The following is a 17,215-nucleotide window of genomic DNA, read 5'->3' on the forward strand; positions in this document are numbered from 1 at the left end:
ATTTTCAAGGAATAACTGATATTTATTCGCGCATCACTTCACTTACTAGCCATTGATAAATTACTCGTGATTTATTTTTGTATTCAGAAGTGCTCAACTTGTGTATCTTATTGTTATATTATTCGTATCTTAATCTTTTACCTTTTTGTGATAACTTATTTTTATTGAGTAGTAATTTTTCCAGATTTAAAACATTAACATTTCAAGCATTTTTAAAGAAAATACAAACACTGAGCTTTTAAATTTGTTTGTACCTCCCACACTCTCATTTTGTAAACTCCTATTAAGTTCATCAGGCTTCTCTGAACTGAATGCTATGTGGTGGTTTACCCAGTGAAATAGTAACTACAAACTCTTAACGATACTGAGGCTGTCAGTTCTCTCGATATTGAATCTAGTAGTGTAAATCAGGTAGTTTGATAAACTCTATTATTGCTTTGATCATCTTCAGCAGTATCAGAAACATTCTTTAAACAACATTTTGAGAATAATAACAATTTCTGAAACTCCTGGGGCAAGTTCAAATATCAGAGGTGGCTTAAGAACTGATTCAGCCAATATTCAATAAATAATTATGACATAGCTGTATTCAAGGAATTTTGCTAGGCCCACTTTTAAAAGTATTTGTAGCTTTTACAATAAATAGCCTCCAGTAGTGAAAGTAGAGGAAAAGCTTAGCTTGTCAGACTTGCCATACGATTCTGTCTTTGGAAAATATACAGGTCTTTCTTGCCAACTCTTTTAATTGAGGGTTGGGGGAGAGAACATTTTTGATAAAGCAGCATAGCAAGTGTTTTAGCAAAGAATTCAGCAAGGAATATATGCTAGTACATAAAAATCATTGTTTTAATGGCCATGACTAGAGATAATTATCAGGCAAAAATTAAACCTTTTTTTATCAGTCACAAGGGGGCATGGCAGGGTAACAAATGAAAGAGGATAACCAGACGTCCAACTTAATGACCACGTCTTTAACTTAACATTTTGGGTTAGGTTAAAATCCTAAATGGCAATTGTATAATATTTATGGAGATTATTACTCTAATAACATGATTATAATCCAAATTGCACTCTTATTAACTGTGTAAGGTTTTGTATCTCTATGTATCACTTTTGTTTTGCTTTTTTAAATCAATATATTAATGAAACTAAACATTTTGTTTAAAACATGAATGCTGAAATGTAAAATTTACTGATAAGTTTTATATTCTCCTCACTTTTTTTCATTCTATTCTTTGTTCACAACAGATATACAGATTAGAAACATTAAAGGGAGGATTAATAGTGAAAAGGTTGAAAAAGAAAATCTGAGAGATTTTTTCTAATTATCACATTTTGTCTATCTTCTGTTCAGTTGATGATGTAGCACTTATTTCATTTTGTATCTGTGAACAAATTATTTAAGATTCTGTGCCTCAGGTTTTCTTCTTATAGAACAAAAAATGTTTAATACTTTTTCCAGTTTTATAATTAAATCGATCTGTGATATACCATTAACTTACTTGCATATGTCTCAAATAATGACCATAATTTAAAATTTTTACTCACTAATGAGCTAAAACAATGTTTTAAATGTCTAAATTTGGTTAAACACTTAAAAAAGATTTACTAGTAATTTTTATATATACTTGGAGATATATATCCTACATAGACAACTTGCCAACTTGAAATTTTTAAGCCACTAGAGGGCAACATCGTCTATAAAACTGCTGTGACACTAACTAGATCTATTGGGGTGGTGAGCATGGCAGGAGGGGTGTCAGAGAATAGGAATAATTATTGTAATAAATTATGTCAGAATAGGAACAATTAATGTAATAAATTATGTCCTAGTAATCCTCAAGGAAATGGAGCATAATTGCATGAAGTATGGTAGCTTTAGTTCAAATTTCTGCCACAGAAAACCTTAGAGCACTCAGTAGCAAGCACTTCATATTTTCTGTTTGTATTTTATACATATTTTTATCAGTTAAGGGATATGAGTCAAAATATTTTATTTATTTAATATTATTTAATTTAAGAAAATTAAAATACAGCAAAAAGCAGCGGGTCAATTAATTTAAGAAAGTAGAATGTAATGGAATCAGTTGCAGAGAGAGGGAAGAATACTTACGAGGAGGCTCATTAATGAAGAGGCAAGAAACTGAGGAAAGATGTGGTATGGACAGCTACTGGGGGAGACTTAGTATTGATGACTTCTATTGGTATAAGTGAGGCCATCTGATTAAAACCGGAGGAGGTTGGATAAGGAAGAGGAGGAATTGATTGGAAGCCACAGGGTAAAATCTAAAATTGTGAGGAGCTGTCATCATTTATACAGTTTATGTTTGGGTTATGGTGGTTGTTTTTCCTAGTGAGTAATTGCTTTTAAACTCTTGATTGGCATAAGCTTGAACCAATAATGACTGGTCTTGTGTTTCTGGGCTGTTTGTTTGTTTGTTTGTTTGTTTGTTTGTTTTTACTGTTGCTTCACGCACAGAAGCAGTTTCAGAATTTGGTGATCTGTGTTGAAATTTAGCAGATATCCAGGGAAGTTTAGAATTCGGTCATGCAGTGAAGAAGATCCTGTGTAAGGTGAGAGTTACTGGTTTATTGAAAACATGCAGGATCAATAATCTCACAGTACTGAGTGTAATTGGTAGCAAGACTGAGATGAGGTGGATGCAGAAAAGGAGTGGGTGTTTGGTTTTGATGTGGAGCACTCCTCAGAGTGCTCAGAGAGAATGGGGTCTGAGTATAGGGATTTTGGTGGAGAGTAGCTGGTAAGAGGTTTAAGGAACACAGGACGAATAAGTAACATGGATTTTCTGCCAGGAATTAAGCTAGCATTAAAAAAGACTAATGTTTTTCATGTCAAGTAAGCAATTCATGGGCTATAGCAAAACAATCAGGTTGCAGAATGATAATAAATGTAACTAAAGAATGTTAAGAGGGAGGGACCAACAGGGAATAGTATAGACAAAATTCCACAAAAATGAAGTTTATTCAAGATTTATTTTGTTTACCACATTAATTTCCAGAAAGATTTTACAAGAATTTTGATCAGATGTTACTGTGTTATGCTCTCAACAACAAAAAATTAATAATAAAATTAATCTGAATATTAAGATCCTTGAGGGCTGAAACACCCTTGACATCTCAGACCTACTACCACCATGCCTAGCACCTGGTAGATATTCAATGAATGTCAATTGACTCAAAAAAAACTAGATAAAAGTCACTAATATACATTTTACAATATGTGTGGCATTTTAGTCATGTAAATATATGCTTATATTTGGGCAAGTTTAAATTAGTAAATAGTACTCCTTATAAGATGATGAAATATTGCTAGTTATTCAAGCTTATTTTACAGCACTGCTATATTTGGCACCTGCAAAAAATGAGTAATAATAACCAGATATGTATGTAAGAAGAAAAATACTAAAATAAAACTGAGATAAATTAGAATTATATAAATTAAAAGGTATTGTACAAGAAATTCAATAATATGGATACTCTAATGCTTAACTAAAATTATATTATTTTAATGAAATAATAAACTGTTAAGTATAGAGACACATGCATAATAGGGACATGGTTACTTACCTAGGGGTTTCTTGAAACAGTTTTGAACATCAATTTAATACCTATTTACCCAACACTGGGCAAGTCATTGCTGGGAGATACAAAGATTACGTTTAAAAGGCAACATAGATCTGCTGTTGATTATCACAGAGGGGTAGACTTAAGTGTACAAAACTGACTTTATAATGAATAAAAACGTGTCACAGGCTATAATGTTTACAATTGCCTTTTTTTTTTTTTAACTGGGTTGTGTTTTTATTTATTTATTCTTTTTTTATTGAGATAAGAATACTGTCTTATTACCAGTGGTATTTTCAGGGACTATCAAAATCAAGTAATTTTTTTTTTCTATCTAAAAGTACTATGTTTCTTATTTCTTATAATTATCCCTTTGCAATTTGAATTAATTCAAGATTAAATCCATTTATGCTGAGGCAATCAGAATGTTTTAAAACAAAAAGATATTGATAATGTAGCACTCTTTATTGCTCTTGGGGTATAAAATTATTTTGAGTAAATTGAGCTAGATAACCTTTCTAAATATTTTATACATATTAAATTATTTGACCTTGATAACAGTATGAGGAAAGTATGGTTGTTTTATTATTTGGCTGAGAAAATGCCAAAGAACTTATAAAATATCCATAGCTTCTGTTCAGTGCACTGTGTTGAATTAAATGGAGCCAATTATGGTTCTATGTATTTTTATATATTGCAGTAAATTTTAAGAAGAATGTAAATTTTTTTCTAAGAATATAAACTGGAAATATTTCATTGTTTATGTCGTAATCATGTCTATTAGCTGTTATTTGTTGAGAACCTACACTAATGTGTGCATGGGACTTGATGTTTTACACAAATGACCTCATTAATTTGTACAGTACTACTACTACTTCAAAGACAATATTACTTCTGTTGGACAGAGGAAGAGACAGAAAGTGAGAACAGTTTTTCCAGAATCATACAACTGGTAAAAGTTGGAACTGGGATCTAACCCAGGTCTGCTGAATTGTGATGTTGTCAGAAAATACATACATCAAATAAAAAGGCAAGAAGAGCAAGAGAGTAGAGAGATGGTTATAAGATACCAAACAGTTTGTAAGCCCATGGTAACGTCTTTCCTCATTGACTAATGATTCTTTCACATGTCATTTTTTTGTCAATGACTTAGACGATATATAATACTTATTTTATGAAATATATAAACACAGATTTTTATTATTCTTACTGATAGTTCATATTGAATTAATAAGAAACATTTAATAACTATAACACCTGAGATTACATATATTAATACTTATGAAATGTACCTAAACATTGTCCGACATTTTCCCTAATGTTGAGAAATACAATCATTGTGAAAATGTAAATCATACTTAGTAAAGACAAATTATTACTGGAAGACTAATGGAAATTGTCAGGTTGCTCATGCTGGAGAACAGCTATGCAAATACTATTTATTTTTTCTACTTTAGCATTTAATTAAAATATGTAATTTGGTATTTACAATGTTAAAAATCTTGTTTCTTAATTTAATATATCATGTATAGTCTACATTCGCAATCTGTTTTTTGTAATATAATAGATCTTGAATATTCTTGGCTTTGAATATAAGGGGAAAATTTATACATCTTTGTTATCTGAAAATACATTAGGGCAAAAGAGAAACCACTATTTTAGGTGTTAAATTAATGAAATAACCTTTCCTACCTGTTTCTTATTCCGTTAGTTGTCTTGCTCCCATCTTTTATATCCCAGCTCCCCATACTTTAGATGGAAAAGTAGAGTATTTCTGTTATTTAAGTATTGGCTATCTTTTTAATCAGATAACCAATAATATGTACATAGTTGACTACCTTTCCATGTTATGAAGCTTAATATAACATCATCATCAATTTCATAGAGCTTTGTAGAGTGGATATTATTTTTTTTAATACCACCATATAAGAAATATGTGGCCATTTAGAGAAGGCATTAACCAAAGATGAACTTTGCTCCCTTCCTGCTCATTTTGTCTAGATTCCACTGTGCGTCTATCCTTATTCAAAAACAATGAAAATAAAGTGTCTGTTCCAAAATCATCAAAGAAAGTACAGCCCAGAAGAGATGGTTACTTTGAAGGTATGGCTTAATAACAGATACATGGAGCGGTATAAAGATAAAGAAAGATTAAAAGAATTGTATTTACAATAAATTTTTATTTCTTAATGAATCATAAAGTATATATAAAAAGAATTATGGATAACATATACTTGAATAACTCAAAATATGGCTCTTAAAGCTGAAGTGCTAATTTAGTGTGCTGAAATATTGATATAGTAACTGAAAATTTATATCAATATTTACATAAATTTTAATTTTTTAAATTTATATATAAACATTTTATAATGCTGTATCATCAGTGACATTAATGTTATTTAAATTTTACGGTGACAGATATATTAACTTGTATCAGTGGAAGTGATCACATGTTGAAATGATATTCTGTTTACTGCCAACTTACATAAATTGTATTAAGCCCTATAGATTATACTCAGGAATTTAAAATATTTTACAATATTTGAAGTTTGCCCAACTCACTGTTGGGTGAAGGATTTGCACATCTAGGCAGTGATAGTTCTGATTATATCTCTGGTGTCAATATTCAGAACAAATATGAACTTAAATTATTAAACAGAAATATTCAAATGTAATAAAGCAGCAAGCATGATGCAAAACAGTGCAGCAAACATGACTTAAAATGTTTGCCATCTGCTTTCCTTTTAATACTAATGTTTTTTAGTTTTTATACTAAAATTTATGCTAAATTTTAGTATAAAAATTTATACTATAGTATAAAAAATTTATAGTATAGTATAAAAATAGTATAAAATTATACTAAATTTTTAGTATAAATTTTTATTTAATTTTACATTTTAATTTTAGTATATTTTTTCATAATTTAACCTGTATTTGGATAGCAATTTTAATAGAAAAGGAGAATCATATTTTAATGAAAAGGACCTATGAACATTTTCAATATTTTGTCTTCTATAAGATTTAAATAAATCTTAAAATTTAGGCATCTTCATAGCACGATTGAAAATGGAAACAATTTGATTTACATTTCTATTTTGTAATGTCTCAAACTAAAGAAAAGTTTGGTAACCCCCAAATTTATACCATCCTAGAAATGCCTACTGAAGTATGTAGGGGTAGAAGTCATGGAGTCTAGAATTTTCCTTAAAGTAGATAGCAATAGTCCAGGCGCGGTGGCTCACACCTGTAATCCCAGCACTTTGGGAGGCCGAGGGGTGCGGATCACGAGGTCAGGAGATCGAGACCATCTTGGCTAACACGGTGAAACCCGGTCTCTACTAAAAATACAAAAAAATTAGCCGGGCGTGGCGGTGGGTGCCTGTAGTCCCAGCTACTCGGGAGGCTGAGGCAGGGGAATGGCACGAACCTGGGAGGCGGAACTTGCAGTGAGCCAAGATCCAGCCACTGCACTCCAGCCTGGGTGACAGAGTGAGACTCCCTCTCAAACAACAGCAAAAAAAATTAGATAGTAATAAAACCATATATAGAAAGATAAATAAAGCAAGTATGGGAAATTATTGAAATTGTTGGACAAATAGATGATGATAGTATGTAGGGGTTTCCTTTCCATTCTTCTTTTATATTAAATATTTTCCATAGTAAAACATTTAAAAATTTTGGTGCCCATTATCCATGTCAAAACACAATATTATTTCAACAAATATTTATGGATTAATATTTTAATAGAATTAAAATATGTTCCCAATTTAAAATAAGGCTGGGGTTTTAATCAGAGTGTATTTCATTGTTACAGTCTTAACTCTACCATTTCAGTCTTTTTTGAAAAAATGTAGAAATTCTGCTAAAATCAGTAACAATTCTATAGATATTGTTTGTTAAATAGGAATGTTGTTACATTAGAAAAGAAATGCCTAGGAAGAAAGATGAGCAGGATGTTTTTGTCCTTTAATTTAACATATATCTCAGACTCATAAAGAGAAATCTATCCTAATAGGTTCTCTTGCATTCTATCTTGTTCTATTAAATGTGAAGCTACATTACCATCTAGAATAGTATAATATGTATGTATGATATGTTTATTGAATTGTGTACTGGTATAAAATATGCTAGAAATAGTTCAAAGGAGTGATAAAGTCAAAGTGGCCTATAGAATATAAAACATTTCCACGTAAGCTTTATGATGTGATGTTCTATGATTTTATTTTCTTTCCCCCATGTGAATTCTGTTTAGTTTGCTTTATTTTGGAACCAAGTAAAGTACATTTGGCATATCATTAATTTCACTGAATGAGTTTTATGTATTTACCAGATTTTCTAATGTACTATAGATTTTGTTGTTGTTGTTGTTTGTTTAGGAATAGGCTTGGCAAAAACAGTTTTATATGGAAGATTTTTGTTAACAGTTAACATGTTTATTCTTGTCCCTTTTTTAAGGGGAAAAGAGTGAGGAAAAGTGAGGCAAAATCATTTGTTCATTGCTGGCCAAGTTGAACCCCATGTTGTCTTTAACTGCTACTCTGGAATTACTCACTTCAGAGAATCACAGATATTTCCTGATGCCACGGAGTGCAGCTTCCAATGAAATATCCCAACTAACCCCTACTGCCCAGTAGAGGGTGCCTCCTAATCCAATTCTTTTAAGATACAACTGTCTTATGATAAAATGCACCCCTTTTAAAAGTACAAAACAATGAACTCTTCTATATTTACAGTTACATAATTATCACCAAATCTGATTTTAGAACATTGGAAGATCTTTTATTCCCTAAGAAAAAAAAATCAAATAAAATTAGTGATTGGGCATCTGATGCCCCCCAGAAAAGTGAGGAAGATCAAAATTAAATTTTGCTGTAGGTTCGTATTTAATAATTCCATGTGGAACAGTATCTCAGCACAATGGTATGCCAGCACTGTCTTATAATTTCCTCGGTTTTGTTGAAATTGGATCATACTGTAGAATTGCTTAACTATTGCTTTCCAAAATCCACATTTATTTTAGTAACACTGTATAAATTAAAAAAAAAAAAAAAACTAAATTACTTTCTATCTCCACTCTGCAATATTCACTATGTGAGGTTTCCATGATTTTTCTTACAAATTTGATTTTTATTGTGGCTTTTTCTGAACATCCCCAGCAAAATCATTAGTAGCAAGAAAGCATGGTAGATATATCTCTGTTGGTCTATGATTAAAAGTATGCTTAAATTCAAGGAATAGTTGATAGTAAACATCAAATTATATTAAAATATAAGATAAAATACTATATCATTTTAACAGTCCACATTTTACAGGATGTCCTTCTATTTTTTCTATATTCATAAAATGTTGACCATTTTTGTCCAGCTACCAGATTTAGATATTTAACCTAATCAAGTCTGAGGAGCCTTTGACCACTCCTGTCCCCAGAGTCACCTCATTTATGTGCCATGTTCCTATGAGACAAGTCTGAGAGCCTGAACTCTTTGAAGATTTAACATTGGCTTATTTTATTTATTTGTTTATTTATATTTATTTTGAATCAGATGCCTGTCTTTGTTTATCTTTGTTATCAACCTGTAATACCTACTTGGGCTTCAATATCCTGTATTGTCTTAGAACTCAAAACCATTTGTTGGTTATTGCCTTGAAGATCTCCAGCCAAGTTTCTTTCTTTCTTTTTTTTTTTTTTTCCTGTTTTAATTGTTTAGTTTGGAGCTCTGACATCATTTATATTCATCACTTGCATAAGAGCAAGCATAGCTTAATGGACATTAGTATAGATTCTGGAGTTAGTCCAACACAGTTTGAAGCTTGACTTTATCGTTTATTAGCAGTGTGACCTTGGGGAGGTTATTTAACTTCTCTGCTTCTCATTATTTTTCATCTATGAAATTAGAGGCGACCAATACTTAGGCATGGGGAGTATTGTGAGAAGATTTTATTTGTGAGAAGCTTGGAACACACCATCTAAGTACATATTAAGTGCTCAAAATATAATCATTAGCAATAGTCATTTTAAAAGTATGCCATTCCTTGTTGTCCTTGTTTACAATTAGTTGTCTTTATTCCATTTATCATTAAGTACTGTGTTGAGAGTTTTAATTACGTTCTCTGATTGAATACTTTCAGAAACTTTGAGAAAGGTATTATTATGATAACCTAATATTAAATATCAAATCTATTAGATTCTTAGTAAAGAGTGACCATTTTAAAAATAATTCCAACTTTTATTTTAGATTCAGGGGTAACATGGGCAGTTTTGTTAAGCTGGTATATTGTGTGTGACACTGAGGTTTGGGTTACAAATGATCCCATCACCCAAGTAAAGAGCATAGTAACAAACAGGTAGTTTTTCAGCCCTTGCTTTCCTCCCTCTCTCCCCACTCTAGCAGCTCCCGCGGTCTATTGTTTCTATCTTGGCATACATGTGTACCCAATGTTTAGCTCCCACTTACAAGTGAGAATATGCGGTATTTGGTTTTCTGTTCCTGCGTAATTGGCTTAAGATAATGGCCTCCATGTTGCTGGAAAGGACATGATTTCATACTTTTTAATTAATTAATTTGTTTATTTATTTATTGAGATGGAGTCTTGCTCTGTCACGCAGGCTCTAGTGTAGTGACGCTATCTCGGCTCACTGCAACCTCTGCCTCCCGGGTTCAAGCAATTCTCCTGCCTCATCCTCCCGAGTAGCTGGCATTACAGGCGCACGCCACCACGCCCGCCTTATTTATTTCATATTTGAGTAGAGACGAGGTTTCACCGTGTTGCCCAGGTTGGTCTCAAACTCCTGAGCTCAGGCAATCCGCCTGCCTTGGCTTCCCAAAGTGCTAGGATTACAGGTGTGAGCCACGGCGCCCGGCCAATTTGATACATTTTTATGGCTTCATAGTATTCTGTGATGTATGTATTCCACATTTTCTTTATCCAATCCACTGTTGATGGGCACCCAGGTTGATTTCATGTCTTTGCTATTGTGACTAGTGCTGCGATGTACATACAAGTGCATGTCTTTTTGGTAGAATGGTTTGTTTTCCTTTGGGTATATACCCAGTAATAGGATCGCTGTGTCGAATGGTAGTTCTGTTTTCCGTTCTTTGAGAAATCTCCCACATTTTGAATCACGTTTTGATTTTCCAATATATGAGAACCTCCCTACACAGCCTATATTTTTGCTTCATTATTCCTATTTTTATTTATACATAAATTAAGTCACTTTCCTGCCCTCATCTACTGAAACTTCTAAATTTGCTACTTCTAAAGTCAATGCCAAATTCAGACTTCTGGCTTTGGTCAGGGAAGGAAATCAGGCAAGCCAGGAAAAAAATTTAGTCTTGCCCAACAACCTCCTCAGGAATGCAGGTTTAGTCTTAGCTCCTCCATTGCCTAGGACAATTATACTTGATTTCAAGTCAGGTTTTCTTAATTCCCGGTCTGCTGCTGTCATCACTAACATGCTTCCTATTTGTTCTTTTATAAAATAGAAGATTTGCAGATAACTCATGGTTTTATAAACATATATTCAAATATTTTTGTATTAAATGTTTAAATATTGAATGTATTAAGAAACCTATAACTTCTATAATTTTTACTCCAGAGCATTTCTTTTGTGATGCTTTTTACTTTAGAATTATAAACATTTTCTCCTCCTGACTTCTCCTTTTTAATGCCAGCTTAGAGAACAGTTTATATTGTGTAGATTGCTTTAAAGTAGGTCTTGTATTTCCCTAGCTGTATATAGTACTTGCTAGTAGTGCCAATGACTAAGTATTAAGAGATGGCAGCATAAATGCCACAGGGCATATGCAGGCAACAAAATACCTGAAGGCATCTCCGTAAGAAGAGATGCTCATAATTTTATTCCACTGAGCAAGATTCAATAATTAGTCAAAATTATCATGGATACAAAGATCAATAAAATGTAATTTATCAGTATGTCAGTCTCCAACAAACATTACATTTTGAATTACTGTTTTCCTACTAAGTTTTGAGCTCCGTGTATTTCTTTTATACCCCTAGCCCTTAGCACGGTGCCTAATGTATAATGGATGCTTAATAAATGTTTTTTGATGAATAAATGAAAAATACAAATGACCCTGGCATTAAACAGTTTTAAAATAGATGGAGTTGCAATATGCTTATATACTGTTTTTTAACATGCAGTTTTCTTTACCAAATTGGACTCATTGTTCTATGCAATCCAGAAAAATCTCTTCGTTTGGCTAATTTGTATTATCTCAGGCATTTAATTTTTTAGGAAGACTTTTCTGATTCTAGTTTAGAACACCACTCACTGTGTTTCTATAATATCCTGAATAAACTTTTGTATGCCATACGTATTATTAGTCAGGGTTCTCTAGAGGAACAGAACTAATAGGATAGATGTATATATAAAGGGAATTTATTAAAAAGTATTGACTAACACGATCACAAAGTGAAGCCCCACAATAGGCCGTCTGCAAGCTGAGGAGCAAGGAAGCCAGCCTGAGTCTCAAAACTTCAAAAGTAGGGAAGCCAACAGTGCAGTCTTCAGTCTTTTACTGAAGGCCCAAGTGCCCCTTGCAAACCACTGGTGTAAGTCCAAGAGTCCAAAAGCTGAAGAACTTGGAGCCCAATGATCTAGGGCAGGAGACATCCAGCACGGGAGAAAAATGAAGGCTGGAAGACTTAGCAAGTCTCTCTTCCATCTTTTCCTGCCTACTTAATACAAGCCAAGCTGGCAGCTGATTAGATGGTGCCCACCCAGGTTGAAGGTGGGCCTGCCTTTCCCTGTTTACTGACTCAAATGTTAATCTCCTTTGGCAACACCCTCACAGACACAACCAGGAACAATACTTTGCATTCTTCTATCCAATCAAGTTGAAACTCAGTATTAACCATCACAAGTCCATCCCTTCTCAACTTGAACCCATTCACATCTCCTGACATCACATGTAATCTTCAAATAAAGACAATAATAAGGGCATAATAATGCCTAACCTAACGCAGCTAGCATTCATACAATCAGAAGTGCACTAATCCTTAACCTAAATGCTATTACATAACGTTAACAACACTTAAATCCTGACGTGAAGTCATTAAATTTTATGGCACATGATAAAGGAAAAAGAAAGGAAATAAAATGAAGATATTTTCTTAGTACAAGTGTATACATGAACAAACGTGTTCTTAATAAAATAAGAAGAAAATACTCTTGACAATCACAGTCCTACTTCTAATACCCATCCCATTGCCTTCAGCAAGCACCTCAGCAGGTCATGGTTTTTCACCTGGAGGAGTGACCCAAACCTTCATTCCTGAAGGGGCTTGGCCATTTGTAGTCCTGGCTGAAGTGGGTTCCTGTAGTTTCCTATTGACCTTAATCACAGGGCATGGTAATACTATGGGCCACCCTAAGGGATCTCCTGTCCCACGCATTCCCACGCATACTCTTCCTTACCTCCATCATAAAATAGTAGACTTCATCTTGATAGTCTGGGCCAATCACCCCATCTAACACTGCAACTGCCTTGTTAGCCTGTTGACTTAGAGGTAGGAGGAGCCCAAAATAGCCAGGTGGCAATATTAACTTCCAGTTTAATGAAATCATTGTTGTATCTCCTGGTGGCAGCATTCCTCCCTTTGGACCTAAGACCTCTAGGCCAACAGAATATAATGTCATAGGAACAGGAAGCAAAAATTTTGCTAGTGGGTCACTAGGGGTGATGGTGAGTGGTGCCACTTCTACTTCCGCCCCTTAATTCCCGGACCTGTGAATCCTGGCTATGGGAGGAACAGTACCACATGTTGGACACTGATTCAGGGCATACACAGCCTTCTGGAGAACTTTGCCCCTGGCCTGCAAAGTATTGTCACCTATTTTGTATTGTAATTGTGACTTTGAAAGGCCATTCCACCATTCTATCAATGGAGCTGCTTCAGGACGATGGGGAATATGGTAAGACCAGTGAATTCCATGAGGATGAGCCCACTGCCACACTTCTTTAACTATAAAGTGTGTGCCTTGGTCAGAGGCAATACTGTGATGAATACCATGGCAACAACACGTCATCAGTAGGGTAAAATTAACCTGTCTCTCAACACCACTCACTATATTTCAATAGTATCCTGAGGAAATTATTATATACCATATAATATAATAGCCTCCTTAGTGTTGCTTATCATTTATCATTTGTACAAGGCACTGTTCTAAGTACTTTTTCTCTACTAATTAATGACATTCTCACAAGCAACTTTTGAGATAGAAGACAAAACTTCATTCCTTTTGGAAAAGATAGTGTCAGTAGAAATCTGCCTGCATTTGCAAGGAATAAAGGATAAAGTAGCAAAATCTTTTAATCTGATTTTTGCATGATTTTTTTTTTTAGTAGGGAGATAGGAACATGGAGAAAGAGTCAGTAACAAAACTAAATAAAATTGAAATGTAAGTTGGAAACCCTTAGATAATTGAAGATCAGGAGCTATGTTTTTATTTTTTTAATGTAATATGATAGCTCTTGATATAATTAAGTATCTAAAATCTTTTCATGGCCTCCTGTTGTCCTTGGAATGAAAGCTGGGCTTGATATTAATTATCATGGCCTACGGGGCTATAATTGTCAAGCCCTCTTTCTTTTCCTCAAGTATGATAAGCACTTCATTATTTTGTAGCTTTTGTATTTCATCCTCTTTCTGCCTAAACAGTACCCTTAGCATTTTACACAAATGGCTGTCTTATTGTTTAGTTTCACATTTATCCAGTGTGAGAACCTGTCCCTGTAACACTATTTCACGTAGCCCTTTCCTCTCTTACCAGCTCCTCTCTCTCATAACACCTGTCATTTTGTGGCATTTATTTGCTATTGTCTCATTCATTAATTTAAACTGCTTACTTACTTATATATTGTGGCTCCAGCAATAGTATGGAAGGAGAGCCATGTCAGGATGGTTTATTCTTATATCCTCAGCACTTAGAGCAGTGCTAGTAGAATGTTGGCTCTCAATAAATATATGATTAAGAAAGAAAGTAAATGTATATGACATCTTATAATTAAAACTTCCTAAATATATTCTAGGCAGTATCACACCATTTAGTAATATAAGATTTGAAATAAATTTCAATTTTCCACAGAAAAAAATCTGATTAGAGAATTTGGTCCACTGAAGCATAAAACAAACTATAACTTTAAAAAAAAAATTGTTTATCTCTGGATAAGGTAGATTCAGGGAATGGCAATCTAAGATCTGAGAGCAACCTATTCAACTATTTTTTTTATCCAAATCAATTATAAATAGCTCGTATTTTTTGTATTTCCCCCTATTTCTGCTATAATTGAATATTTTTGTTCTATTCCAAAGTATGTATTTGTATGTGCATATAATATGTATATGTATATATACACACACATACACATATTTACTTAAATGCTGATATGAAGTCAGTAAAACTTACATCATATAATAAAGAAAAAAGAAAATAAATAAAATGAAGATATTTTCTTAGTACAAGTGTATACATGCACAAACATGTTTTTAACAAAATAAGGATTCGTATATACTATGTATATATGAAATTATATATAAAAATTATATATACATAGTATATGCACATAGTATATGTATATATAATTTTCATATCCCAGGTATAAATATGTATAACATATATATTTATACATAGATACACTTTTTATACATATGTGTGTGTGTATATATATAGATGAGATATGTATATGGTTAAATTTTTAAATAGGAAGAGATTTCAGAGCTCTTAGAGTTTTTTGAAATGGACCTTGTGTAGCCTGTGTACTTTTTATTAAAAAATAAGAGTACTTCCACGTCTCATAATAGAGGACTATGTAATTCTGATGAACTGTACTTCAGAGAACAACTACAAAAACTGGAAAATTTTTGTTTTAAAAATTTCATTGAAGTCATTGGAGAACTAACAAGTAAGGAATTATAAATCAAGAAGGAAATCCAAAGAGCTGAGAAGCTGAGAAAAATTTTTGATGTTACTTGCCTAGGTCAACTGGAAATAGATTTTTCACTAGCTTTTTACCTGAAACAAAAGTAAATCATCTCCAAAAATAGATAATGTAATTCTAGACTTGTTTTTATCTCCACAACTTTTCATATAAAATACCTGGCACACAGTGAAAAATAGACATGGAAAGAGATGAGACATTGTTATTGAACAAGAGATACAATAGACAATAGAAATAGAGTCAATGAGACTTTAGATAATGGAGATTTTAAAATAAATGTACTTAGTATCTTTGAGGATATAGAAGAAGAAATTGAGAATTTCAGTAGGATATTAAAGCTATAAAAATATCCAAATCAAAAGTTTATAACTTAAAACCATGACTGAACTTAAAAATTCAATGGATGGATTCAGCTACAGATTAATCAAAACTGAAGAGAGAATTAGTGAACTGAAACACATTTAGAATCCAATAAAGAGAAGTGTGAGGTAGTGGAGTACAAGTAACATTTGAAGAATTTATGGTTGAATATTTACGAAAAGTGAAGAAAAAGCTGAAGTTGTAAATGCAAGAAACTTAATGTGTGTAAAGAAAATATATACAATAAAAACCACATCTTGGCATATCATCATAAAATTGCTAAAACCGAAGACAAAGACAGAAATTTTAATAAGAGCCACAGAAAAAGATACATTATCTTCAACGAAGCATCAGTAATAAAGCTAACTTCTTCAAAGGAACAATTAAAGCCACAAGATAATTGTTATGGACTGAGTTGTGTCCTTCAAAAATTTGTAGGTTGAAGCCTTCATGTCCAATTTGGCTGTATTTGGAGTTAGGGACTGAAAGAGGTAATAAAGATGAAATTCAGTGAGAAAGGTGGGTCCATAATCCAATAGAATGAATGTCCTTTTTAGAAGAGGAAGAGACACCAGGAGCGTGTGGGTACAGAGGCAAGCACATATAAAGAAAAGGTGGCCATCTGAAAGCCAAGGAGAGAAGCCTCTGAAGAAACCAGACCTTCCAGCACCTGGGTCTTGGACTTTTAGCTTCCACAACTGTGAGCAATAAATTTCTGTTCTTTAAGCATCCCAGTCTTTGTGGTATTTTGTTACAGCAACCCAAGCTGACTAATGCAATAATGTAGTGGTAGCTTCAAAGTGCTAAAATAAAATATCTTCCACCACAAAAGTTTATATCTAACAAAACTTCCTCCTTCAGAAATGAAAGCAAAGCACTCATACCACCCACTTCCCCAATTGATGCTTTCCTGGACAGCCACAAAGAAGAAGAGTGAAGGCACCTGGGTTCCTGAGCCAAAGCTTCACAGAGAAAGTAGTAACTTTGGTGAAGTCCATGGCACCCCTTTGTCCCTTGCCCATTGTAAGAAACTTCTTTGTCATCTGTATCAGGTACCCATCTACCTCTCATAGGATACTTTCTATATTTCTGGAATAGCTGGAAATTCTATCAAAGTCTCAGAGAATTATAACAACATCTTGGAAAGTTTGTCAACCTTAAGAATATTTCCCTTTTATCTAAACTAGACTACATGAAATAATGAAGTAACATTGGATTTCGACTGAGAAAGTCTTGTGTTAAATCTTGCATAGACACTCACTAGCTATGTACTCCATGTCCTGGTTTTCTCAATTGCAAAATCAGAA

General features: G+C 33.2%; 1 protein-coding gene across 3 annotated transcripts in view; it reads left to right on the forward strand.

Annotated features, from left to right (window-relative positions):
• Positions 1-17,215, forward strand: part of LRRIQ1 (leucine rich repeats and IQ motif containing 1) — a 225,631-nt gene that overhangs the window by 123,896 nt on the left and 84,520 nt on the right. For 2 of the 3 annotated variants that reach the window (XM_050746644.1, XM_050746646.1), the window contains exon 23: positions 5,587-5,688. The exons of the other annotated variant lie outside the window; for it this stretch is intronic. In XM_050746644.1, coding sequence (XP_050602601.1) covers positions 5,587-5,688 — 102 coding nt within the window. The remainder of the gene's footprint in view (positions 1-5,586; positions 5,689-17,215) is intronic. 3 annotated transcript variants of the gene reach the window in all.

The sequence above is a fragment of the Macaca thibetana genome, chromosome 11 (genome assembly GCF_024542745.1).
Source record: "Macaca thibetana thibetana isolate TM-01 chromosome 11, ASM2454274v1, whole genome shotgun sequence".
In the NCBI taxonomy this organism is placed as follows: Eukaryota; Metazoa; Chordata; class Mammalia; order Primates; family Cercopithecidae; genus Macaca; species Macaca thibetana.